At 42.3% G+C, this 12,454-nt stretch overlaps 1 protein-coding gene across 1 annotated transcript in view; it reads right to left on the bottom strand.

The window, feature by feature from the left end:
- Positions 1-9,686, bottom strand: part of LOC693860 (uncharacterized) — a 47,204-nt gene extending 37,518 nt beyond the window's left edge. Inside the window, 2 exon segments of the mRNA XM_028840126.2 lie at positions 7,350-7,442; positions 9,540-9,686. Of these exon segments, the coding sequence (XP_028695959.2) occupies positions 7,350-7,442; positions 9,540-9,542 (96 nt within the window). The 5' untranslated portion in view covers positions 9,543-9,686.
- Positions 9,687-12,454: the final 2,768 nt, after the last annotated feature.

Consider the following 12,454-nt stretch of genomic DNA (forward strand, 5'->3'; position numbering starts at 1 on the left):
AGGAACAGCTTATGGAAAGAAACACTCTTCCATTATATATTACATGGTGCTCTCTTTTCTTTTTTATCACATAGCCAGACACAGACTCTGTCAATGATATATTGAACTAGAGCAACTCGATTTTGAATAGGGGCTGAGTAAAATATGGCTGCGACCCACTGGGCTGCATTCCCAGATGGTTAGGCATTCTAAGTCACAAGATGAGATATGAGGTCAGCATAAGATATAGGTCATAAACAGCTAGCTGATAAAACAGTTTGCAGTAAAGAAGTGGGATAAAAGTCACCAAAACCAAGATGTTGACGAGAGTGTCCTCTGGTCATCCTCACCGCTACACTCCCACCAGTGCCACAACAGTTTACAAACGCCATGGCAACATCAGGAAGTTACAACATAATGGTCTAAACAGGAGAGGCATAAATATTCCACCCCTTGCTTACCATAAAACTAAGAAATAACCATAAAAATGGGCAACCAGCCTATGGAGAAAGCCATTCTCTTATTTCTTCACTTTCTTAATAAATTTACAGGCCGGGTGCAGTGGCTCACGCCTGTAATCCCAGCACTTTGGGAGGCCGAGACAGGTGGATCACCTAAGGTCGGGAGTTTGAGACCAGCCTGACCAACATGGAGAAACCCGGTCTCTACTAAAAATACAAAATTAGCTGGGCGTGGTGGCCCATGCCTGTAATCCCAGCTGCTAGGGAGGCTGAGGCAGGAGAATCACTTGAACTCGGGAGGCAGAGGTTGCAGTGAGCCGAGATTGCGCCATTGCACTCCGGCCTGGGCAACAAGAGCGAAACTCCGTCTCAAAAAATAAATAAATAAATAAATTTGCTTTCACTTTACTCTATAGACTCACCCTGAATTCTTTCTTAAGATCCAGGAACCCTCTCTTGGGGTATGGGTCAGGACTTCTTTCCAGTAACATTTTTCTGGCAACCACAAAGGGACTATATTGAAGAGATCTCTGACCCAAAGGAAAACCATCTGTGCCCACTAACGGCTGACACTGAGTGAGTAGGGTGCATATACCTGGGTAAAGCATGGGATTGGGTTAGGGGCCCAACTTAGGGTAATTATAGTCTCTCCTAAAGCAGAGTGGGTTAAAGGCTCCTCTTAATAAAAGGCAAGGATGATTGACTGAACTTGGATTCGAGGCCCAGCTTAGGAAGGTTATAGTCCTTGTTAAGATTTAGAAGGTTAGACATCCCTCTCAGTAAAGTCCCTCTCAGCTAAGAACTGGTTTGGTACTATGGGATGTTAATTGCTATTCTTTCTTGATTAAGCTGTCTTGCACTCTTTGCTGGTAGATATGAGTGACAGAATGAGGCATCTCCAGGACCACGGAACATAGGGAGCTTTTTCCTCTCCAAAAGGGAGAATTTGAGAGCTGACGGGACTGCTGGAAAGATCCTTTTCCTACCGACAAGCAGCCACCTGAGCTTTTCATTGTCGCTGCAGTTGGTGGGTCTTTCTCCGGCCTCCCTGAGCTCTTTGCCTTCCCTACCCCGCCACAGGCAATGCTTTTTTCTCTCCTTTCCCTTTATTATCTTTTCCATTACTCAGGGTGACCGTCTTGCCCAGAGGCCACAAGTTGAAACTCCTGATTGGAGGTTGAATTAATGATAATAGGGCCCAACTAGGGGCAAGTTTGAGGCTTGTCAGTTTGATATTGATTGCCAAGTAGAGAGGCAATCAATATCAAAAAATATGTGTTTTGTCACACATATTTTGCTCTGGCCAAAATGAAAGAAGATAATTTTCCTCTGTGTTGCGGCTTGGCCCCCAGTGCTGTGGGGCAGCCAGCCATGTCACTAGGACCACTCAGGGAAAAGGAACCCAGAAGCTTGGCATGCTGGCAGAAGGGTACAAATTTCTTACCAAACAGAATTTTGGCCTCTCTATATATATGCAAACTCATTGAATGAATGGCAAAAATCACTGTTTATCTCCTCTGTAAAGTTTTAATTGGAAAATGCATTTGTGATACTAGTCTTAAGACATAACAAATCTGTTGTACTTTGTGCTATAAATGTCTTTCTGTATTGTTCTGTAATTAAGAGGGGGTACCTCAGGATAGAATGCTGGCCTAGGACCTCAAAGGTTCAAGATGGCCCAGTAAGCTGGTCAGTCATGTCCTTGGAAGACTGACCTTGTAACCATGTGACAGTACTTTCTCTTGGTCTCCACCATCACAACGGTGGCCCAGGTTCAGGGTTCAATTTCCAGCTTAGGGAATGAGTACTTTCTTGTTTGATACTTCGGTGACCTTTAATCATTTTTTGATTCTCTTCCCCTCTAGGAACCGTGTTAAGTTTTCCTTTCTCAGAATACCTGTGAGGCTGCTTTTGGTAAAGTTCAAAAGCCAGAGATATTGGCCGCTTGACCTGACTAAAGTCTGGTAATAAGAAATTTAAAAGAGCACTATGCTTAAAAGTCAGCCTTAATTTAAACCAGATATTCAAGCTCTAATAGCCTGTATGTGGGGGGAGCGTGGCAAGATGGGATGGCTGAGGGGGTTGTGGGGAGTGTTGGAACTGTTGAGCTTCCTGATTATATTGTGGGTTACACAAACCTAGAGATATGTTAGAATTCATAGAACTGTACACCCCCCAAAAGTCCTTTTCACTGCATAATTTTATTATTCAGTAAAATGTCAAACAGATTGAGTATCTTCCATTTTATTGTGTTTGACCTAGCACTCCTTGGGAAAAACAGAGGAGGTACCACAGACCCTGTTTGGGAAACACTCTTTTCTCCTCAGAAAACCCCATGAATTGCAAGTGGATAAGTCTCTCTCAAAATCTGAGGTTCTGTTCTGTGTTGCATTCATTATATGACATTTTTTTACTTTTGGGGTTATCAGAAATTATTTCACATATGAAAGAATTTTGATATGTAATAATTGGGTAAGATATATACTTTTGAGGATGGCTAATAGCAGTTATGGGGAAATAGCTCTTCACATTTGAATCAGAGAAACATACCCTTGACCACATAAAAAGTATGGGGATGTCCCCACACCCAACTGAGAAATAAGATTTCCATGGGAATAAACTGATTGTTTTTTGGATCCATTTAAAAATGGATCTGATTTTAAAATGGAACCCTTAGTTTTGGAGGATCTGTTTTGCCTTCCAGCTGCCTTACTTTTTAGGCTGTAAGAACTACATGTTTTCCTGGTCCTGGGATCCACCCTGAAGCTAGTAATTCAATTAAGAAACTGACAAAGGAAAAACCTTACAACTACTGAATCTTTTGTCTGTATATTTCTATGTTGTGTGTGTGATATAAAAGAGCTCTGATTAATTGGTTTAAAAACAATAAGAGCTTAAATCAAATATTTTGTCAGAAAAGTAAAAACTGTAATGCCTTTTAGTAGATGTGACAAGTAATCTTTTGGGAATTAAACAGTTTTAAAGATTATTGGAAAGATAAAATGTCTTCAAAATATAAACATTTGATCAAAATTATACAGGTCACATATTAGGTTTACCAACTACTTGAAGGTCACAAACTGCTTCTTTGACTTTTAAAAATTGTTCAATTTTCCTATCTTGAAGCCATTAGCTTCTAAATAAGGCCTGGGGACATATGGAATTAGTCATGCCCCCTTACTATACAAAGAAGGTTATAAAGAAAAAAAGTTTTATATTAAAAAAAAATCTTGTATAGCAAATTCTTTTCCTAAAATAAAATGACTGGTTATTTAAAAAGAGGGATGTTTACGATAAATCAGAAAGTCCAAACATATTGTAGATAGTCTGTATAAGAAATCAAAGCATTCATGAAAGGGATTTTATACAAGAAATGTTATACAATTTAAAGGTGATTAGACCTTCTGAATACTTCATAAAATGCCACTAAGGCTCTTACTGTACAATTTGCCAGCTTTAGAGCTAGGTAGGGCCTGGGGCACATGGAATCAGCTACACCCTCTAACTATTAACACACTGGAAAGAGTCAGACCTTATCTACACTTGTGCCTGGGTACTAGACTCCACATCTAGTACATAACTAAAATCCCACTTACCACTGTTTTCACCATGGGTAAAAGTTACTAAGAATTAACATTGTGGCCGGGCGTGGTGGCTCAAGCCTGTAATCCCAGCACTTTTGGGAGGCCGAGACGGGCAGATCACAAGGTCAGGAGATCGAGACCATCCTGGCTAACACAGTGAAACCCCGTCTCTACTAAAAACACAAAAAATTAGCCGGGCGAGGTGGCGGCGCCTGTGGTCCCAGCTACTCGGGAGGCTGAGGCAGGAGAATGGCGGGAACCCGGGAGGCAGAGCTTGCAGTGAGCTGAGATCCGGCCACTGCACTCCAGCCTGGGCGACAGAGCGAGACTCCGTCTCAAAAAAAAAAAAAAAAAAAAAAAGATTTAACATTGTAACATGGAATTTTCACTACTATAAAACAGTTTTACATGCAAGGTATGCAAAGAAAATGAAATGTGTTTTTGATAAAAGTTTATAAAAAATAGAAATGTAGATTTGTCTAGATTAAAAGGTTGTTTTAAATTAGATAGAATAAAACTGAAAGTTTTAACCAATTGTGGATAATTTTTGAACATTTAATTGTAAAAGAGATTCTGTGAGCACATTAACTAAAGTTACAGGGGTATTATCCAGTTGTAATATATATTGAACACTGTGATAAAAATGACAAGCTTCTCTTAAAGCTTTGATCAACTCTTTAATAACAAAAAATGTGTAGTTATAAAAGTTTTGAGAATAATACCTTATGGTCAAACATTAAAACTGGATAAATTTGTCTAAAGATTCATTAAGGCCGGGCGCAGTGGCTCACATCTGTAATCCCAGCACTTTGGGAAGCTGAGGCAGGTGGATCATGAAGTCAGGAGTTCAAGACCAGCCTGGCCAAGATGGTGAAACTCCGTTTCTACTAAAAATACAAAAATTAGCCAGGCACAGTGGCAGGCACCTGTAATCCCAGGTACTCAGGAGGCTGAGGCAGGAAAATCACTTGAACCTGGGTGGCAGAGGTCCAGTGAGCCGAGATCAAGCCATTGGGTTTGACATCACTAATACACAAACATAATGGTGAAATTTGGATCATTTAGTAAAAAATCATACAGGAAACATTGTCAAATATGAAATGTTTTACTCTTTTTGGACTATATTTGTATAAATATGCTATTGGTATGTGTTTCAAAATTATAGGGCTGGGCAACATGGCTGACGTCTCTAATCCCAGCACTTTAGGATGCCAAGATGAGCAGATAGCTTGAGGTCAAGAGTTCAAGACCAGCCTGGTCAACATGGTGAAACCCCCGTCTCTACTAAAACTACAAAAATTACCAGGCATAGTAGCATGCACCTGTAGTCTCAGTTGCTCAGGAGGCTGAGGCAGGACAATCACTGGAACCCAGGAGGCAGAGGTTGCAGTGAGCCAAGATCGCACCACCACACTCCAGCCTGAGCAAAAGAGTGAGACTCCGTCTCAAAAAAAAAAAAAAGGGAAATCGCTATAATTCTAATATGACTAAGTGTATGTTATTAATAATTACACTTTGGGAGGCTGAGGCGAGCGGGTCACCTGAGGTCAGGAGTTCAAGACCAGCCTGTCCAACATGGTGAAACCCGTCTCTATTAAAAATACAAAACTTAGCCGGGCTTGATAGCAGGTGCCTGTAATCTTAGCTAGTTGTGAGGCTGAGGCGGGAGAATCGCTTGAACCCGGGAGGTGGAGATTGCAGTGAGCCAAGATTGCCCCTAGGAGACAGAGCAAGACTCAATCTCGAAAAATACTACTACTACTAATAATAATTACAATTGTTACCTAAAATCATTGTATGCCACAGAGCTAACCAAATTTCCTTGTCAATCATGTTCTTTTTTTACTGTAACTGCCCTAAGACTTTGCCATCCAGACAATCATCTTGTGTCAATCCTCTTCAAAAGATGATTTGTAGTCAACTATAAGACACTGACAGAGCTTCTTAAATGCAAGTTTCTGATAACATTAGAAATTTGACATTAGAATAGAGGAAGTTCTTTTTTTTTTTTGAGATGGAGTCTCACTCTGTCACCCATATTAAAAGTACAAAAATTAGCCGAGCATAGTGGCACGCCTGTAATCCCAGCTACTCAGGAGGCTGAGGCAAGAGAATCACTTGAACCCGGGAGGCGGAGGCTGCAGTAAGCCAAGATGGTGCCATTGCACTCCAGCCTGGGTGACAGAACCAGACTCAGTGTCAAAAAAAAAAAAAGAAAAGAAAAGAAAGAAAGAAAAGCAAAAGTATCTATTTCTTTCTTCCAGACAATAAATATATTACTTTATTAATTCCATTTAAAATTATGTCATAAACAATTAGTCATATGGGAGCACTTCTAGACAGTACCAAGTTTCATCTCATAATATTCAGCATGAAACTCAAAAATCAATAGAACAGGATTTGAACACAGATATTCACTGTCACAAATTTACCCTGAAAAAAAAGAAACTGATGTTTTAATGAATCTATGTAACTCACCAATTATCCACCACATTTTCTTGTGGAAATGTATTCATTTTCTACAGCTAAAATGGAAGGGATTTTGCCTGGGAGTAGCATTCTAAAAGCTAAGCTTTGAAATTCTGTTTGAAATCACCCAGCCATAAAAAAAAAAAAAACAAAAAAAAAACAAAAACAAAAAACACACCTGAGAAAATTCCTAAACTCACTCTAGGAAAGAAAAAGGTAAATGAGAATTTTAAACAAATTTTTAACAAACGAAATATATGATTAGATATTTTTTTCGGAAATCCACCTCTTTTATGACCTTTGTAAATATTTTTCTACCTTTCAAGCCCTACTAATATAACGCAATTTACAGCTAAAGAACTGAGGTCAAAATAAGTGATAAACCTCTTCGAGGTGACAAACCCAGGTAGTGGCAGTGCTGATTAAATAACAGATGTGTCTGACTCGTGTTTCAGGTCAGGTCATTCAATCACCGGAGAGATCCTTCCACCCACTCCTGCTGACTTCTGTGCTCAAGAACCACCCATTCAGAAGACATCGCATTATGCCCCAGTGACTGCCCCAGGTGCATTTTACTTTGCAAGCTCTTACACCATCTCACTGGGGTCAGTTCTGTTGTTGTTGTTTGTCTTTTGGAATACTTTTCAGTAACAAAACTTTCACTTTTTTTCCCCCAGTATTTTTCTTTAACTATATTTATTTCACTATTTTTCTGCCCCCTTAGATAATCCAGGGAGCAGAAATTATTTTTGTGTTTCCCCCTCAATACCAGCATCTGATTGGCTGACCAGCAATGTGTCTCCAAGAAATGAAAGCTGAGTTGGGTGAAGACAATTTTAATGTCTAAAGGAGTTACCTTTTCAAAATAAGAGTGCACCAGAAGATTCCTCTCAGCCCCAGGGCATCCACTTGCTCCCTTGAAAGGACACATGCCATACCTCAGGTCATCCTATGGGAGAAAATAAACCAGAAGCTGACATTCACTAGGCACTTTAGCTGACAGAACCATGGTGGATATCTTGGTTTATCCCCAGATAGTACTGAAACCCAGGACCAGGAAAAAAGTAAAGGGTAGCTGAGGACTCTTTTAAATCAGGTGAAGAAATCAGTACCTAGAGGGTGCCCACTGTTAGAAGCCAACTCGTAGTCAACCTGTCACTGAATCCTGGCCTCCTGTCTGCACTGGGACAAATCACCCCATAGATTTTTCCAAACCAAAACCTTGACCCAAAAACATTCTGATAAGATCTCTGTGCCTAGAGAAGATAAAAGGAAAAGAGACACAGAGATTTTCTACAATACAGTGTCTGAGGATTAGTCTTTGTTTCCTTTACATGGGAAATATTTACAAACGGATAACAAATCTTAGAAGCACCATTTAATGCTTTGTCAAAAACAATTAAAATATGGCATAAACAAGTACACCAAAGGACAAATAGGTGATAATGTGAATTAGGGAGGAAAAGTTGGCATTTGGGAATGCCAGAAGAAATTGGAAATTTAATATCTTACTGCAAGCCAGCGTAAGGCTGGAGAAATGGGGGATAGGGGTTAGATTTAAGACCCTGCCTGGGACACAGGTGAAAAATGCAGCAGAGAATCAGTTCCCCGTGGAGTGTGAAAATAATTAAAATAATTAAGTGACAGGCAATTAGACTGAGGTGTCTCTAGTCCCTGGGTTCCTACTTAAAAAAAAAATCCAACTCAGGTGCATTTTTTTTTAATTACTACATTCAGAGAAAATGTAGGCTTAAACAAATATAAACTGCTAATTAATCTCTGATTACACAACCAGGAAATCTTCACCGATATTGTACAAATTAAGAAACTACGTTACTATACCTAACCAATTATTAAATTTAGTTTTCTTCATAATGCATTTTATAAATGACTTTCCTTCAAGCCTCTCCCATAGACAACAAACTACAAACCATAGCTGGGAGCTCTACGATTCTTGAATCACTGTTTGATCAAATTATTTAAGCCAGGCGCGGTGGCTCACGCCTGTAATCCCACCACTTTAGGAGGCCAAGGCAGGCAGATCACGAGGTCAGGAGTTCAAGACCAGCCTGGCCAACGAGGTAAAACCCCGTCTCTACTAAAAATAGAAAAAAATTAGCCGGGCCCGGTGACAGGCGCCTGTAATCCCAGCTACTCGGGAGGCTGAGCCAGGAGAATCGCCAGAACCCGGAAGGCGGAGGCTGCAGTGAGCCCAGATCGCGCCACTGAACCCTAGCCTGGGCGACAGAGCCAGACTCTGTCTCAAAAAAAAAAAAAAAAAAAAAAAAAAAAAAAAAACCTTTAATATTTTTGCAGTGACTCCCATACATTTTTTTTTTTTTTTTTTTTTGAGACGGAGTCTCGCTCTGCCGCCCAGGCTGGAGTGCAGTGGCCGGATCTCAGCTCACTGCAAGCTCCGCCTCCCGGGTTCCCGCCATTCTCCTGCCTCAGCCTCCCCAGTAGCTGGGACTACAGGCGCCCGCCACCTCGCCCGGCTAGTTTTTTTTTTGTATTTTTAGTAGAGACGGGGTTTCACCATGTTAGCCAGGATGGTCTCGATCTCCCGACCTCGTGATCCGCCCGTCTCGGCCTCCCAAAGTGCTGGGATTACAGGCTTGAGCCACCGCGCCCGGCCGACTCCCATACATTTTTAATACGAGAAAAGAGGAACTGGGAAAGCCACGGACCAAAGCTCTTCCCATTCATGAACCCGCACCCCGAGTCAGGATTCTCCCCTGATAACCCTCCTGTGGTCCCTGCACAATCTGAGAGACGCGGCGCTGCGGGTGCAGAGCTGCCCAGAGAGGGCCCCCAGGCCAGAGCACAGTCACTAGCGAAGGGAAGAGACAAGATGCCTGGGGTCCCGGCTGTCAGCGCAGCCGCCATCTTATAGCTGAAGGGCACTGAGGCAAGCTGGGCAAGGAGAACTCGGCGCGCAGATCGTGGAGCTGACTGCCGAGAGGCCTGAGTCCCGTCACAACTACTTCCCACCAGTTCCAAACAGCCCCTTCCCCTTCTCTCGGGAGGTCGGACCGGGCACTCTCACCATTTCTAGGCTTCCAGGGGGTCCTGGCGTCTTAGCGGTGGATCTCCCAATATCTGCAGGTCACAGGGCCACAGAGGATGGGCCTCCAGGAGCAGAAGACACAGAGCAGCGAGGACGAAACCTGGAGCTCCGGCTACAGCAAGAGACAAAGGCCCCGCCAAACCCGGAAGCCGTCCCGTCCGCTCCAGCTGCATGCCTGATTGGACGATTTCCAGCGCAGCTTCCCTGGTTGGATATTGCTTAAATCCCCGCCCCGTCAGGCTTTGAGTGACAGAAGATGTGATCAGACGCTGTACTGAATGAAGAGTGACAGCCTAGGCTGGCCCCACTTCTGACAGGGCTTCCTCTCTGAGCTGAGCCAGGCCCATACCAGAGAGTATTTGCCTTTAAACTTGTGTATAAGGTCATATGAATAAATAAATAATACATTAGAAAGCTATACACAAATGAAAAGAATATAATGACAATTATTTTAAAATTTCAGCTTTTATGACCTTCCTGGCTTCTGGCCCGGCCCTTTGAGCAGGCAGCCTGCGATTGTAGAAAAGAGAAAATCATCTGAATTGAATGATTTTCATTTTAGAAAAATTTCATTTTAGAAAATGAAATTCTAAAATTTAGAAAAAATTTAGAAATTCTAAAATTTCATTTTACAAAATCCACAGCCACGTGTGGATTTTAAATTTTCTAGTAGCCAAACTTTAAAAAGAAACAAGTTGAACTGATTGTTAACAATGTAATTAACCCATTATATTCAAAATATTATCATTTTAATGTGTGAGAAATATGTAATTATTATTGTTATTATTATTATTATTATTTTTTTTTTTTTTGAGACGGAGTCTCGCTCTGCCACCCAGGCTGGAGTGCAGTGGCCGGATCTCAGCTCACTGCAAGCTCCGCCTCCCGGGTTCACGCCATTCTCCTGCCTCAGCCTCCCCAGTAGCTGGGACTACAGGCGCCCGCCACCTCGCCCGGCTAGTTTTTTGTATTTTTTAGTAGAGACGGGGTTTCACCGTGTCAGCCAGGATGGTCTCAATCTTCTGACCTCGTGATCCGCCCGTCTCGGCCTCCCAAAGTGCTGGGATTACAGGCTTGAGCCACCGCGCCCGGCCTGAAATATGTAATTATTGATGAAGTATATAAATATATGGAACTAAATCTTTGAAACTGACTTTGTATTTTACCTTTCTAGCATATCGCATTTCAGACCAGGCACATTATTGGAACCCAGTAGCCACACATGGACCATAGCTGTCACTTTGAAGTGCAGCTCTGATATCAGCGGTGTGAAGGGCCTGAACATCTCTTGTCTGCCAGAGTGAAAGAAGAGACTCTCCCTACAAACATCTCTCTTTGGTTCCGAGGGTGGACCAGATAGTGCCCATAGAAAGAGCTGAGGGCAGCAGGAATAAAATAGCCACAGGTAAGCGACTGCTGGCCACCTGTTGCCCGCCTTTCTTTTAGAGACCAGATAGTGAACAAAGGATGATGGGGCCACAGGAGAAAGAAAAACTACGTCTTCAGTTCTGTCCACACACTTGAACTCCAATATTTAGAGATGGAGAAAATAGATTAAAAGCAAACGTATTTTGCTATTTGGTCTTGGCCCTAATGGTCAGGCTGTGTTTATCTGTTTTCTCCTGTCGTGTGGGGGACTATGTGAGTCTAAGCACCAATCACATGCACACATGTCTACAAGTATTTCTGCATTACCCAAAATTCTCTTACAAAACATCCAACTTTAAATCAGGGGAAGAAATCAGTACCTAGAGGGTGCCCACTGTTAGAAGCCAACTCGTAGTCAACCTGTCACGGAATCCTGGCATCCTGTCTGCACTGGGTACATGTATTAGTTAGCTATTGCAGCATAACAAACCATCCAAAACTTATTAGTTTATAATTGAAACGGTCAGCCATTTAGGCCCAGCCGAGTGGGGCCATTCTTCTAGTCTCAGCTGAGCTCCTTCAGACATGTATCATCAGCTGCTCGTTGACTAGACAGCTGTGCTTCTGAGGGTGAGCTTCTGCTTCTGGGTCTGTCAACAGGGGCACCTTGCTTCTCCTCCCCATGGTATCTTATTTTCCAGCTGGCTAACATGGGCATTATACATGGAGATGGCAGCATTCTAAAAGAAAAACAGAAGCAGTCAATACAATTTGAGCCTAGGCCCCAAATTGGCCCACTGTCATGTTCACAGGTTTCTATTGGCCTGAGCAAATAAGGCCAGCCAGATATAGGGTTTTGAAAACAGATTCCAGATCTCGATGGGAACAACTATAAAAGCACCTGGCTATGGGTATAGATACAAGAGGGATGAAAAAATATCATTTTACTATCAGTATCATTCTACCTTTTTTGCATATGTGGTATATAGAACTCTTCCACATCAAGAAACTTGTGCAAAGACCTACAGCTACTAAGTGGCTGGGCTGAGACTCAGCATCAACTTTATCTGACTCCAAAGCCCATGCACCTCCACAGATCACACTACTCAAGTAGTTGCCCTTCCCTAGACCCTTGAAATCCTGGAGAGTGACACTTCCATAGAAGAAGTCAGATTCCTTTTAGATTTGTGCTCAGAGAGTACTTTTTTATCATTGGGAATAGTCCTCACAAGAAATTGCAGAAGCACACGGTGGATCACACCTGTATTTTTAACACTTTGGGAGGCTGAGATGGGAGATTTATGTGAGCTCAGGAGTTCCAATGCAGCCTGAGCAACATAATAGGATTCTGTTTCCATGACAAAAATGAAGAAATTAGCCACCAATGGTGGTGCATGCCTATAGTCCCAGCCACTTAGGTGGCAGAGGCAGGAGGATTGCTTAAGCCTGGAATGCCAAGGTTGCAGTGAGCTGTAAGTAGTTACACCACTGCAATCAAGACTGGGTGACAGAGTGAGACCCAGTCT

The sequence above is a fragment of the Macaca mulatta genome, chromosome 19, assembly GCF_049350105.2.
Source record: "Macaca mulatta isolate MMU2019108-1 chromosome 19, T2T-MMU8v2.0, whole genome shotgun sequence".
Taxonomy (NCBI): Eukaryota; Metazoa; Chordata; class Mammalia; order Primates; family Cercopithecidae; genus Macaca; species Macaca mulatta.